This window comes from Cinclus cinclus, chromosome 28 (genome assembly GCF_963662255.1).
Source record: "Cinclus cinclus chromosome 28, bCinCin1.1, whole genome shotgun sequence".
Classification (NCBI taxonomy): Eukaryota; Metazoa; Chordata; class Aves; order Passeriformes; family Cinclidae; genus Cinclus; species Cinclus cinclus.
Window position 1 is genome coordinate 2,930,711 of NC_085073.1, and position 14,308 is coordinate 2,945,018.

The 14,308-nt window shown below is 58.0% G+C and overlaps 1 protein-coding gene across 4 annotated transcripts in view; it reads left to right on the plus strand.

Annotated features, from left to right (window-relative positions):
* ADAMTS10 (ADAM metallopeptidase with thrombospondin type 1 motif 10) overlaps window positions 1-13,086 on the plus strand; it is a 62,972-nt gene extending 49,886 nt beyond the window's left edge. For all 4 annotated transcript variants that reach the window (XM_062510195.1, XM_062510196.1, XM_062510197.1 and 1 more), the window contains exons 16-25: window positions 2,692-2,825; window positions 3,975-4,098; window positions 4,519-4,599; window positions 5,718-5,881; window positions 6,421-6,547; window positions 8,158-8,287; window positions 8,642-8,846; window positions 9,473-9,649; window positions 10,752-10,908; window positions 11,377-13,086. In XM_062510195.1, the coding sequence (XP_062366179.1) occupies window positions 2,692-2,825; window positions 3,975-4,098; window positions 4,519-4,599; window positions 5,718-5,881; window positions 6,421-6,547; window positions 8,158-8,287; window positions 8,642-8,846; window positions 9,473-9,649; window positions 10,752-10,908; window positions 11,377-11,486 (1,409 nt within the window). In that variant the 3' untranslated portion in view covers window positions 11,487-13,086. The remainder of the gene's footprint in view (window positions 1-2,691; window positions 2,826-3,974; window positions 4,099-4,518; window positions 4,600-5,717; window positions 5,882-6,420; window positions 6,548-8,157; window positions 8,288-8,641; window positions 8,847-9,472; window positions 9,650-10,751; window positions 10,909-11,376) is intronic.
* The last annotated feature ends 1,222 nt before the right edge of the window (window positions 13,087-14,308 follow it).

Sequence of the window (14,308 nt, forward strand, 5' to 3'; positions counted from 1 at the left end):
GAGAGGAGCGCTGAGCTCAGCAGTCCGCAGATACCTCGTGGAGTGAGGCTTTAATTGTTTGTTTGCTTTGCTTTGTTCGCTGCGTTCTTCGTTTTGCTCTTGGCCGATGCGGGATTTCTGGGAGAGCGATGGGAGGAGCAGGAGCTTGAGGAAAACGGGAGATTGCTCGTCAGAAATTGTAATAAGGCTTAATTCGTCTATGGGAGAGGGCAGGCAGGAGAAACAAAACATCCTCGGAGGCAGCAGCCTGCTGGAAATATTCTATTTTAATAGCTCTCTTAAATGTGCCAAGGAGGAACCATGGCAGACCCCCAAGTGAAGGGAGGGGACCAGAATCTGCAGGATGATGCCAGGCTGGGGTTTTCACCCCTCTGGGACAGGGACAGGAGCCCAGCAAGGGCTGGAGCTGTGTCAGGGCTTGGGCTGGAGCTCAGGGACAGGTTCTTCTTTCCCCCGAGGGTGCTGGGCACTGCCCAGGCTCCCCAGGGAATGGTCCCGGCCCCAAGGCTGCCAGAGCTCCAGGAGCGTTTGGACACCGCTCTCAGGGATGCTCAGGGTGGGATTGTTGGGGTGTCTGGGCAGGGACAGGGGCTGCACTGATGATCCCTGAGGGTCTCTCCAAACTCAATATTCTGGGATTCCATAATTGTATTTAGCTCAGACTTCCCACTCGTTCTGTGGAAGTTGTTCTCCTCCCATTTCCAGGAATTCCAAGGCATGTTGTGCTGTTCCAGAGGATCTTGCCGTGGTGCAGACTTACCCCTGCTGTGCTCAGTGCTGCTTTCTTGGGGACACACCTGTCACTGGAGCCACCTGAACAAGGACAAGGTGCTGCCCAGGGGCCCCCTGAGTGTCAAGGACACTCCAGTTCCCAACAGATGCTGGGCAGTGATTCCAGTCTCCTTTCCTCTAGAGGGTGGGATGGTGACCTGGCTGCCAAGGGCAAATCCTGCCTGGAAATTGTCCCCAGGGAGGGTGTGGGGACTATTCTAGATCTCAGGTGGCCCAGCCAGCTCGTGGAGCAGTGGCATTCAGGACATGGGGACCAATGCAGGGTCACCCCTCTCTCTCTCCCTCCTTCACTCTCCCTTTCCCTGTTCCTCTTCCATGGGATTTTAAGGGCAGGGATTCCCCTGTGAAGGCCTTTCCCAAGTGAGCAGTGAGGAGAGCCAGCAGGGATTAATCCCTGATGCCTTATCAGACTACCTAAAAACAGAGGCTGGGCAAAATTGAGAGAATTTAAAGCAGTTATATTTATTGCAAGGCCTTCAGGTACATTTGGGACAAAGACCCTCCAGGGGCTACACCCAAAAATGGGCAGGAGATCATGGGTTTTCACACTTTTATAAGTTTGGTCTATTTGTATACTAGGGGGTTAATCTCCCAATTACAGCTTCAGGTAATGAAGTCATTTACCCCAAGTTTGCCCCCCCAACTCACTTTTGTTTCCATCTCTCAGGACCTGAGACTGAGAGGTGTCCTTGATTCCCAGGCCTAGAGAGGAATTGTTGTGTCTGACCAAAATGGGAGAACAGCAGCTAACACTGTGTATGGAGTTTCGAGTTATACACTAAAGAATTGCAGGATTACAAATATATGAAAAATTTAAAAGCTGGAATCCCAAGGCATCATCCCCCATGGAGCAGTGTGACCACAGGACCCGAGTCTCAGCTCCCTGCTTGGACCCCAAGGGCAGCCCCTGCTCTCCGAGGTGGCTGCTGAGCTCCCCCTGCTCAGCAGCTGCTTCCCAGAGCTTCTCCAGGGGCTTGCCCAGGCATCCTGCTCCAGAAAATGCCTCCAAGCTGCTGAATTCCCCTCTCCTGTCTCCTTCTGTTCCTCCCTCTCCCAGCTTTGCTCTCTCTTCCCCCCAGCTGCTCTCGAGTGTTCCCAGGCACAGCTGGGCCCCCTCCCTCCCCTCCCTCTTCCCCTTTGATGTGCTGTGTTGAGTTTCAAGTTCTGCACATTCCCATTTCTCCTATCCAAGGTGCTTCCCGGCTCTGGCACAGGGCTCAGGACTGTGCCTGGTGCCTCCAGGAGGGAACTGTCACAGCTCAGGCACCTCTGCCAGGGTCCTGCTGGGTCTCCTGGGATGCTCAGTAAACACAGCAAATGCCACAAGCCACACCAGGATTTGATAAAATCCCTGGCAGGACCCAGGGAATGCTCTGCTGGACCCACATCCTGCTCCCAGGCGCTTTATCCAGATATTCAGGCACTGTTCCTGGGGTGATGCTTTGGCAAAGGTTGTTGGAAAATATAGGAAATGCAGAAATTTCAGCTGTAACTTGAATATCCTTCTCCTTCATCCTCACACTGCTGTCATCACCTTTGCTAGGAAGCCTCAGACAGAAAGGTATGGTTTCTCTGGCTAACTTTGTTGTTCTGCTCTGGCAGCTGAAAACACCTTGGAAAGGTTACTCAGGAGCTGCTGCCTCAGTTTCCCTGTTGGTAAAGTGGGCAGAAGGGTTTTACAATTTGTAAAGTGCCAGGATTGACCCAGATAAGGACAAATCACTTTGTTTCTTTCCCCGTCACATCCAGCCCACGTCCCCAGGCTGTGCAGGAGCAGTGTCCACCCAGGAATCTGGGTCCAGCTCAAGGGCCTGGCTCCCTCCTCCAGGAGCATCCTCCTGGTTTTCCACATCTCTCCTCTGCTTGGCAGCCCCGTTTGAAGCTGTGCTCCTTCCCCAGGGGGTGTCAAGGCCTGTTCCCTCAACTGCCTGGCCGAGGGCTTCAACTTCTACACGGAGAGGGCGGCGGCCGTGGTGGACGGGACCCCGTGCAGGCAGGACTCCAATGACATCTGTGTCAACGGGGAGTGCAAGGTGGGACAGCCCCGGGATGGGGCAGGGACAGACCCCCGGGCAGGGGGACAAGGAGGGAACCCCGGGCAGGCGAGTGCTGCCCTCAAACTGCTCACACAGTCATGGAATGGGTGCAGGGTTAAGAGAGCTGGGGGTGTTCACCTGGACAACGTTCCAGAGGGAGACCTGAGAGCCCCTTGCAGGGCCCAAAGGAACTGCAGGAGAGCTGGAGAGGGACTGGGAACAAAGGATGGAGAGACAGGACACAGGGAATGGCTTCCACTGCCACAGGGCAGGGCTGGATGGGATATTGGGAATTAGGAATTGTTCCCTGGGAGGGTGGGCAGGCCCTGGCACAGGGTGCCCAGAGCAGCTGTGGCTGCCCCTGGATCCCTGGCAGTGTCCAAGGCCAGGTTGGACATTGGGGCTGGGAGCAGCCTGGGATCATGGGAGGTGTCCCCGCCATGGCAGGGGGTGGAATGAAATTATTTTTAATGTTCCTTCCAACCCAAACCATCCTGTAATTCCATGATTTCTCTGCCTGGACACCCAGTGGGAGCAGGAACATTTCTACCCTGGGCTTGTGCTCACCCACTCTGAGGCATTCCCTGCCCCAGGGATGGATCTCTGCACTCCCAGCCTGTGCAGCCCCAGGCCCTTTGATGTTTCCCCTGCAATGGGATCTGGTGGGAGCTGTAAAAGTTCATTTTAAGAAAGCACTGTGGAGTGGCCAACATCCCCCAGCAGGCAGGCAGACAGACAGACAGACAGACAGACTGTGTATCTGTCTGTGTCCCTTCCTGTATCTCTGGGATCTTTTTGTCTCCATGGGGCTGTGGAACAAAGGGGGATTGCACCAGAGGAGCCACAGCTGTGCTGGTGACCACTGTGCCACCCCATAGGTGGTGGCACAGGGACAGAGGCCACAAGGACACCTGAGCTGCAGGGACAGGACTTCCCTTGGGCTCCTCACAGGCATCCCAACCTCTGCTTCATCCCAGGATTCCTGCCTGCACTGTCCCAGCCTTGGAGAGACACTCCCAGGAGAGGGTGCTGAGGTGACACTGCTGAGGTGTCCGGGGCAGTGAGGGGACCTGGGATGCTGCAGGGCAGGTGTGGGGAGGGAAGGGACCCTCCAGGCTGGCTCATTCCTGCTGCTCCTTCCCACAGCACGTGGGCTGTGACCGGGTGCTGGGCTCCGACTCCAAGGAGGACAAGTGCCGGGTGTGTGGGGGAGATGGCAGCTCCTGTGAGACCATCGAGGGTGTCTTCAACCAGTCCCTGCCCGAGGGAGGTAGGGAACAAAGGGCCTGGTCACCCTCAAATCGCTCCTTGACTTCACCTGGCCCTGGGGACAACAAGGACATATCCCAGAGCAACATCCCAAGGGGTAGGACCAGGCTAGGAGGGAGCCAATCCTTCCTGCCCACCAGCCAAGCCTCCAATGGCACCCAAATCTCTGACACAGAGCTCCAAGCTCCTCCCAAGCTCCACAGGTCCAACCAGTGTGGATCCCAGCTCCACAGCACGTTCCCAGTACAGCCAGCCCCATCACAAGAGCCCACAGTGAAAACCCACTCTATTTTGGTGCCCCAAATGCTTTTTCCATCATTTCCCTGTGGATAAGGGGTTGATTCACACTCCCATCCAGCCCAGGGTATCTCTGGCTCCGGGGCTGGGGGCTGAAAATCCCACTCACCTGGCTGTCCCACAGGTTACGAGGAGGTGATCCAGATCCCCAAGGGTTCCGTCCACATCGACATCCGGGAGCTGAACCTCTCAATCAACTACCTGGGTGAGATGGGGCTGGGGATGCTGAAATCCCAGCCAGGCCCTGCCATTTCCCTGGGATTTACCCAGGGTCTGGGAAAGGCCTGGCAAGCAGAACTTCCCACTGCAGCTGGGAATGGGGTGGGGGGTTCCAGGCTGGGGTCTGGGGAGAGGGGAAGGCAGCAGGGCAGCGTGTCCCAGGCCAGCGTGGGCTGTGTGTCCTCCAGTGTCCCTGTCCTGCGTTAGCACCCCAACCCTGAGCGAACCCCACATCCCTCAGTTCCTGGCACTGCCTGTGGCTCCCTGCCATGCCCTCTGCCATCCTGGGGATTAAAAATGCTCACGTTTTCCTCGGGCTTGGTTTTCGACCTTTGCTCAATCCCACTTTCGCAACAAGGATTTTCCCCCCCTCCTTTTTCCTCCCAAGTGAGGCAGGGCAGGCCAGGGCGCTCACCCTGGCTCTCTGCTCGGTGCCTGCAGCATCCAGCAGGATTCTCCTGGCAGCATCCCTCCCGTCCAGCATCCTTTGCTGGGATCGATGCTGCCGCCACCCCTCCCTGCCCTGCGCGTGGGGACTCTGCGCTGAGGAGAGCGCTGTCCCCAGGCTCTGCCACCTTGGGATCTCTCCTGGCAGATGGAGGGAGCATCCTCCAGCCTCACCAGCACGAAGGATCCTCCCTGTCCCGAGCGCGATGGGGTCGGCGGGGGCAGCGGGGCCGCTCCCGGGTGTCGGTGCCGGGAGCGCAGGGACAGCGGGGGAGTGCGGCCGGGAAGGAGAGAGCGCTCCGGTCCCCCTCTAGCGACTCTCCCGGGCAAGAACAGCCCGGCTGCCGCCTCCAGCGGCGCCAGTAGCTCCAGCAGCCCCGACCCAGTTTGCACAGCTGGGTTTGAGCCTGGCTTCGTGGCCACAGCTCGCCCCCAGCCTGGTGCCCCCAGCCCAGCTGAGCTCCCTGTGGGTACAGGGAATGTGACTCTGTGTGACCCTGAGCCAGCCCCCAGCTGTGCCCTCGCTGTGGGACAAGGCTGATGCCGTTTACTCTCTGTCCTGGTGATGCTCTGAGCCCGGCAGGTGAGAAGCACCTGGCTGAAGCTGGCCCAGGTGCTTCCAGCCTTTGTGCTGACCTCCCTCCCCTGTCCTGGCAGCACTGCGAGGGGAGAGTGGTGAATATTTCATCAATGGGAAGCTCTCCATCGATCCCCCCCGGCGCTTCGACATCGCCGGCACCACCTTCCACTACAGGAGGTCCCCTGAAGAGCCCGAGTCACTGGAGGCTTTGGGACCCACCAACGTCACCCTCTTTGTCATGGTTGGTAACTTCAGACCCCTCCCTGTATGGTCCTAGCTGGGCTAGAGGGACCTGGCCATGGCTGCCTGGGGATTGATCAGCCCCTGATGTGTGTGTGTTGGGAGAAAAGGGACACAGAGAGCAGAGGTAATCTGGGCTAAATTCACCCAATCACAGAACTAATGAGCTTGGAAAAGCCCTTTGAGACCATCGAGTCCAACCTGTGACCTGACACTGCCTTGTCAGCCAGAGCATGGCACCCAGTGCCAGGTCCAGCCTTTGAAAGAGTCACCCCAGGTGGGACAAGAGCTCACACTGGGCACTCTCAGGTCTCCTTCCCCAATTCCCAAGTCTCCTGCCCTAATCTGTCAGGTTTTGGGATGACTCCACCTTTAAGTGCCTGGGAGCTTGCTCGCTGTCACCACTGCCTGGTGGCTGCCCTGACAGTTTTGGGAGGGACAGGAAAAGGCACAGGGGAAGATTCCAGCTGCCCTGGGTGTCAAAGGGGCTATGGGTGCTCACTGGGTGTCACTGATGTCCTGGGGATGCCTTTCCCACAGGTGCTGGTACGGACAGAGCTGCAGGGCATCCGCTACAAGTTCAACGCTCCCGTGGGCAGGGATGGCTCCAGCCAGTACTCCTGGCACTACACCCCATGGACCAAGTGCTCTGTGCTATGTGCAGGGGGTGAGCTTCCATGCTGGGCTGCTCTGGGGGGACGTGTGGGACCCCCCAGTGCTGTGACTGGGACTCTGGGTGGCTCTGAGGAGCTCTTGGGTCTCTACATCGCTCCACCCCACGCTCAGCCACGTGAGAGTTGTGTCAGGAAGTGTGAGGACAAAGAACCTGGGTGGTCTCTTCAGCTGGGCCACAGGTATGGGTGGAAGGACCATAAAGATCAAATTTTTCCACCTCCTGCCATGGGCAGGGACACCTTCTACTGTCCCAGGCTGCTCCAAGCCCCAGCGTCCAACCTGGCCTTGGACACTGCCAGGGATCCAGGGGCAGCCACAGCTGCTCTGGGCACCCTGTGCCAGGGCCTGCCCACCCTCCCAGGGAGCAATTCCTAATTCCCAATATCCTATCCAGCCCTGCCCTGTGGCAGTGGAAGCCATTCCCTGTGTCCTGTCTCTCCATCCTTTGTTCCCAGTCCCTCTCCAGCTCTCCTGCAGTTCCTTTGGGCCCTGCAAGGGGCTCTCAGGTCTCCCTCTGGAACGTTGTCCAGGTGAACACCCCCAGCTCTCTTAACCCTGCACCCATTCCATGACTGTGTGAGCAGTTTGAGGGCAGCACTCGCCTGCCCGGGGTTCCTTCCTTGTCCCCCTGCCTGGGGTTCTCTCCTTGTTCCTTCCCTATATCCCTTCTAGCTCTGCCCTCTGTCCATTCCCTGGAAGCCATTCCCTGTGTCCTGGCACTCCACTCCTTTTTAAACCCATTAACTCATGCAATCTATGCAATTATCGAATGGCTTTAGGTTAGAAGCAACCTCAAAGCCCATCCAGTGCCACCCCTGCCATGTCAGGGACACCTTCCACTATCCCAGGCTGCTCCCAGCCCCAGTGTCCAACCTGGCCTTGGACACTATCAGGTATGGTCAAGGACAGGTCAGCTCATCACAACAGCCCCTGTGGCCTCATATCTGTGACCTGAAACACACCTGGTGCTTCTCTGAATCCTTGCACTGTTTCCTATGTGGATTGGCACACAGCGTTGGGCCATTTCTCAGGACCTTGGAGAGCCTGGCTGGGAGGGACCAAGCTGGTATTCAGAAGAGAATGGCCCGATAATGTTCCCTGTTTAAAGCTCGGCTTGTCTTCTACGTCAGACCTGGATCAAGTGTTGTCCCTCCGTGTTCCTGTTATTCCTCAAGTGCTGCCCAGAAAGGCCCAGGGTTAGGACAGGTTCATTTCAGTGAGAGATCCCTGGAATGCTGTGATCCTCCATCCTCTGGCAAGTCCTGCCCTGGCTGCTGAGCTCTAGAATCCCAGAATCATCGAGGTTGGAAAAGCCTCCAGGGCCATTGAGTCCAACCTGTGCCCGATCCCCCCTTGTCACCCAAAGTGCCATATCCAGGCATTGACACCATCATTCCACACCATCCATTTTTTCTGGGGATGTCAGAGAAGCCCTTGGTTATGAATGGAGGAATAAGTTCAGGCTCCACGTGCAGGGACAAGTGCTTGCTGTGTCACAGCACAGGAGCTGAGCTGTGGGGCTGGCACCGGCAGCCCGGCTCTGCTCCAGCCTCAGCCTCCTCCTCCTCCTCCCTTTCCCCCTTCCCTCCTTTCCCTGGGCAGGCAGCCAGATCCAGTCTGTGGTGTGCAGGAAGCTCTCCGATGGCTCAACTGTCCCCAACCATTTCTGCAGCGCTGACACCAAAGTGCCCGAGCGGCAGAGGAGCTGCAACACCGAGCCCTGTCCCCCGGCGTAAGTACCTGGAGCAGGGGCAGGGAGCCAGGGGAAAGCCAGGGTGGAAGAGACTGAAATTCCCCCCTGGCTGCATTTCCCAAGTCGCAGCCCCCACAGGTGACACTGCCTGGGTGGAGCAGCTCTGCTGGAGAATGGGGTGGGGGAGTTCTCCTCTGTGCCCCCAGTATTCAGGAATTGTCCCAGCCCCTGGCTCCTCTCCCAGAGGGGAAGGGCAGAGGTGCTGGAACCCTGTGGTTCAGCCAGAGCTGCCTGGGAGGCTGTGGCTGGAGTAGGACCAGGGCTGTGAGCAGGAGTGTGGGGACAAGCCCAGCCCAGTGTGCCCCTCCAAGCTCTGCTGTTGCCCATCTCCAGCTGGGCCATTGGCAACTGGTCCGAGTGCAGCCGAAGCTGCAACGAGGGCGTCCGGACCCGCAGCGTTTTCTGCAAGAGGAAGATCTCTGCCAGCGAGGAGAAAAACCTGGATGATGCCTCCTGCAGCCAGCCACGGCCAAAGATGCTGGAGCCCTGCAACAACCAAACATGTCCTCCAGAGTGGGTGGCCCTGGACTGGTCAGAGGCGAGTGCCAAAGGAGGGACACGGAGCTGGGGAAGGGTCTGAGGAGCAGCTGAGGGCACTTGGCTCGTTCAGCTGGAGCAGAGGAGACTGAGGGGAGACTCCTCGGGGGCTGCAGCTCCTCCCGAGGGGAGGCAGAGGGGCAGGGGCTGAGCTCTGCTCTGGGACAGGGACAGGAGCCCAGCAAGGGCTGGAGCTGTGTCAGGGCTTGGGCTGGAGCTCAGGGAAAGGTTCTTCTTTCCCCCGAGGGTGCTGGGCACTGCCCAGGCTCCCCAGGGAATGGTCCCGGCCCCAAGGCTGCCAGAGCTCCAGGAGCGTTTGGACACCGCTCTCAGGGATGCTCAGGGTGGGATTGTTGGGGTGTCTGGGCAGGGACAGGGGCTGCACTGATGATCCCTGTGGGTCTCAGCTCAGGATATTCTGATTCTGGGATTGACATCATTCCTCACTTCTCTGAGGGCACTGCTCTGTAGGAGGACAGTGCCAATCACCAGTGATGCCCATGGAGAGTGCAGTGTGGGAATGCTGTAGCTCAGGAGTCAGGAAAGGTGGGAGCAGCACATGGGGAGCCAGAGCTGCCTCTGTCCCCTCCTTGCTGGCCACCCTGACTGTGTCCCCTGTCCCTGCAGTGCACCCCGAGCTGCGGGCCCGGCTTCCGCCACCGCATTGTCCTGTGCAAGAGTGGCGACCACAGCGTGACCCTGCCCTCGTCCCAGTGCCACGAGGCTGCCAAGCCCCCCACCAGCATGAGGTGCAACCTGCGGCGCTGCCCCCCACCCCGCTGGGTCACCGGCGAGTGGGGAGAGGTAGGGACAGCACTTCCCACGGGGGAGCCTCCCCAGGCCTTCAGATCCTGTGGTGCAGGAGGCTTTCACTGGCCAGCCAAACCCTGGGTGGCCACCGCAGCCATCCAGGGGACAGCAGGACCCCGTGGCAGTTTTCTTTGCCCTCCCTTTTTGGCTCGTTTGTGGTGGTGACCTAAGGGCTGAGCTGACCCTGGGGGTGTCCCTGGCTTAGCAGGACCCCACAGAAGTTATTAGAGGGTCCCCATGGGTTGCTGGGGGCATCAGGGCAGCGGCTGCAGAGGTGGCCTGAAGAACCCCCCAGAGCCCAGTGGGGTGACCCTGACCCTCCTCCCTGCCCTCCAAAATACCTTGAGCTGAAGGGTGACATTGGGGTGCAGAAGGCTTGGGAAAGGCTGGTGATTTAGGGCTGGATGAGGGATCCTCCCTGAGCCCTGGAGAATCCAGCCAGGCTTTTTTGGATGCAGGGCCACAGCACTTGGTCATGCCAGGGAGTGCCAGCTGGGAAGGGAAGGGACAACCACCTCCAGCACCCTTTGCACTCCCAAAGCCCCATCTGTGCCCACTCCTGTCACATCCCTAAAGCTGTGGTGGCCACAGCAGCTCCCTCTGTGCTGTCCCCACTGTCAGGAAAATTAATCCACAAACACCAGAGGTTTATGTCCAGAAAGGAAACAGAAGAGTCCTTTTTCTTTATTTAAATAAAGGGAGAGGCCATGGGTCATTCCCCTGGGATCTCCAATTTTTGGAGGATGCAGCCTTCTTTTTATCCCAATTTCCCTCTCTTTTTCTCCATTGGCTGAGGCACTTGAGAGGTCCAGACTTCCCAGAACACCTGATACTTGAGATTCCCCTCTAATGTATAACGCTCCCTTTTAAATTTTAATTCTTATGGAACTCATGGTTTTTCCTCATTGCTTCTTTCATTTCTCAATATCCAATTTCATTTATCAGCAAACCTACAGCTTGTTTGTAAAGGCAAATATCTTTTTCCATTCATCAATCAGTGGAATACTTGTCTCTTTTATCTCTCAGTGCTGGTTTTATCTACCAGCAGACCCACAGCTTGTTTGTAAAGACAAATCCCTCATTCCTCTCACCACAGTGCTCTGCCCAATGTGGCCTTGGCCAGCAGAGAAGATCCGTCCAGTGCCTGGCTCACACTGGGCAGCCATCCATGGAATGTGTGGAGGCCCTGCAGCCCCCCGGGATGCAGCAGTGCGAGACCAAGTGCGAGTCAGGGCCCACAGACAACCCTGAAGGTGAGGGGTCTCCGGGGAGGGGACACGTGTCCCACTGGGGACAGGGACATTGGAGCCAGCACAGCACCAGCTGGGCTCTCGGGTGGGGAGACCTCATCCCTGGAAGTGTCCAAGGCCGAGTTGGACACTGGGGCTTGGAGCAACCTGGGATGGTGGGATGGGTCACTGCCCATGGCAGGGGCTGGATGGGGCTTAAGGTCCCTTCCAAATCACTCTGTTGAAAGTGTGGCCATTCTATGGCTCTGGTCGCCTCTGGTCCCAGGCCAACCTGGTGTGCCATGACCCCAAGAAATGAATGAGCTACACCTTGAGAAATGCAGGAGCTGCACCTTGAACAACACAGGCTTTTTTTAGTGAGGTCCTCGGCAGCTTCTTCATCACAGCTGCATCTTTCAGCTTCCTGGCAAAGCCCCCCAGGATCTGCTCAGCCTGGCTGTGACCCTGCTCCCCCTCTCTGTGTCCCTGCAGAGTGCAAGGATGTGAACAAGGTGGCCTACTGCCCGCTCGTCCTCAAGTTCAAGTTCTGCAGCCGGACCTACTTCCGACAGATGTGCTGTAAAACCTGCCAGGGGCACTAGGACACAGCAGGACCCCCGTGGCAAAACTGGAAGGCCAAAGCTACGCCGGAGGGCTGCCCGAGCCATGCCCTCCCTGCCCTGGGAATCTCCCCTGGCTCCCACAGACTCCGGCCACGGTGTCACCCAAACCCGTCCCCCACAGACCCCCTTGGCCCCCGAGCTTCACAATGGCAGGTTCCCAGTTAAACCACTGCAGCCCCAGCTGGATGAGAGCTGGGAGAGGGGGGAGCTGGGCAGAACAGGGACTTTACTTGAAATTCTGATGTTGTTATTTATTAGTAGCGGAGCCAGGTCCCTCAGGTGCCATAGAGGGAAGTGGCACCGCTCACCCCGCTCCTGCCTCATCCTGCTCTGTGTCCCCAGGGCATCACCACGGGGCTTGAGCACCCCCGGGGCTCTGCCCTTCCCTCGGGATCCCAGGGGAGACAGGGAGGAGGGTTCAGGTGCCGCGGGTGGCCAGCGTGGCTTGTGGCTGCTGGGCGATGGATGAAGAGGAGCCTCTGTGGGGAGTGGGGCGGAGCAGGGATTTTGTCCCCTTGGTTTGCACCCTGTCACCTCGGGACTGGCAGCAGGGAACAGGGAGCAGGTCACCCCATGAGCAGATGGTGACACCAGTTTAACTGGGAGAGGAGGTTCTCCAGACTCCCACGGTGACCAACCTGGACTAGGGTGTTCCCCTATTTGTCCTTAACGCCCTTGTCATTTTTAGGACCAGTTTTTATCCCTCGAAGCACAAGCTGAGGTGGGGGCAGAGGCGTGCTCAGGGTTGCATCTTCATGAGCATCAGGGCTGTGCCAGGCTCAGGGAGCAAAGCAGAGGAGGATGCAGGACACGAGGGGTCCTGTCACAGTGTCCCCAGGGCACGAGGGGGTCCTGTCAGTGTCCCCAGACTCTGGCCCTGCTCAGAGCTCTCCTCAGCCTCTACAGTGGCCTCACTTCCAAAGGTGCTTGACTTCCAAAGGTGCTTTGCCTCCAAAAGGTGCTTTGCCTCCAAAGGCAGCCTGGCCACGTGTGGCTGTGGCCTCGAGGTGCCAGTCCCAGTGCCACACACTCCTCTGCCCACAGGAGGCCTCCAGTGATGGGAAAAGAGCAGGCTTGAAATTCCTCCAGGTCACCTCGTGGCCAAACCTGGGCCCAATTCTCCATGGGCAGCCTGTGGAGGAAACCTGACTTCAACTCTCCAAAGCATGTGCATTTTGTTAGCATTGTAATTGTGATTGTTACAATTATTTTCAGGACTTTCCACATCACAGCAATGGGAAACCTTTGTCCAAAGCTGTGTTTTGTTCCCCTGAGGCCATCCCTGTGGTGCAGGGAGGGGAGAGCCCCCGTGCCCCAGAGCAAAGCCCCCCCTGTGTTCCTCTCCCAGCTGCATTTTTGTGTCCACCTGCTCCTCAGCCGATCGCAGCTTCTCTGGTGCTCAGCAAACCTCGTTTCTCTTCCTTCCTGGTGCCATGCTCCATTCTGATGTTTTGGGTGAGGGGAGGGGGTGTTTTCACCATTTTTATATCGATATATATCTACTGACCAATGTTTAACATACTAACTCTGAGGAGGAGCGACGTAACGGCATGAATTATAATAAAGGAGTAGCTACGATCCCGGGCACAGCTTCTGCTCCCACTTGTGTTCCTCCAGCCCAGGGCTGGGTTTGGGCACCCACAGCACCACAATCCACCCCAAAAGAGGGCTTTGAAAGCAGGGGAGGGATGTCCCTGGGGAGCAGAGCAGAGTGGAGAGGTAGGGATTCACCCAGAGCTGCTTTAGGACACGGAGGAACAATTTCCCCCAGGGCACAGAGACCCCTCCCCCCCATGTTGGTGATGCTGGGCCAGCAGGGGAGGGGGGAATTCTGCCCCTCTGCCCTGCTCAGGTGAGACCCCACCTGCAGAGCTGCCCCCAGCCCTGGGGAACAGCATCAGGAGGGCGTGGAGCTGCTGGAGCCAGTCCAGAGGAGGCCACGGAGATGCTCCAAGGGCTGGAGCCCCTCTGCTCTGGGGACAGGCTGGGAGAGCTGGGGGTGCTCACCTGGAGAAGAGAAGGCTCCAGGGAGAGCTGAGAGCCCCTTGCAGGGCCTGAAGGGGCTCCAGGAGAGCTGGAGAGGGACTGGGGACAAGGGAGGGAGGGACAGGACACAGGGAATGGCTTCCACTGCCAGAGGGCAGGGCTGGGTGGGATATTGGGAATTCGGAATTGTTCCCTGGGAGGGTGGGCAGGCCCTGGCACAGGGTGCCCAGAGCAGCTGTGGCTGCCCCTGGATCCCTGGCAGTGTCCAAGGCCAGGTTGGACATTGGGGCTGGGAGCAGCCTGGGACAGTGGAAGGTGTCCCTGCCATGGCAGGGGTGGCACTGGATGAGTTTTAAGGTCTCTTTCCACCCAAACCATGCTGTAACTCTGCAGGGGACAGGGTGGCCAAGAGCTGTCTCAGGCCTTGGCTTCCTGCAACAACCCTGATTTTCTCTGCAGCTCAAGTGGAGCCTCTTTTATTTAAAAGACCTGGGAAGAAAAAAAAAAATCAGCAACCAAAAGCATCTTGCTCCTAAAACCATCTCCAAACACTGACTGACAGGTGGCTGCTGGACAGGTGACATCCACCCCAGTCACCACAGGGTGATGGGAAAGGTCACCGAGGCTCTGAGCATCCCTGCCAGGCTCTGTCCACCATCTGTTCCCTCATCCAGCACAGTGACACCAGCAGCAGTAGAGATGGGACAACCTGGCCAGGGCTACCCCAAATTTCCCTGGCAGAAAAGCTGCCGTTGTCCTCCCCACCCCCACAAAGGGTGCAAAATGAGGAAGTGGTGGGAGGGAAAGAAAATTCG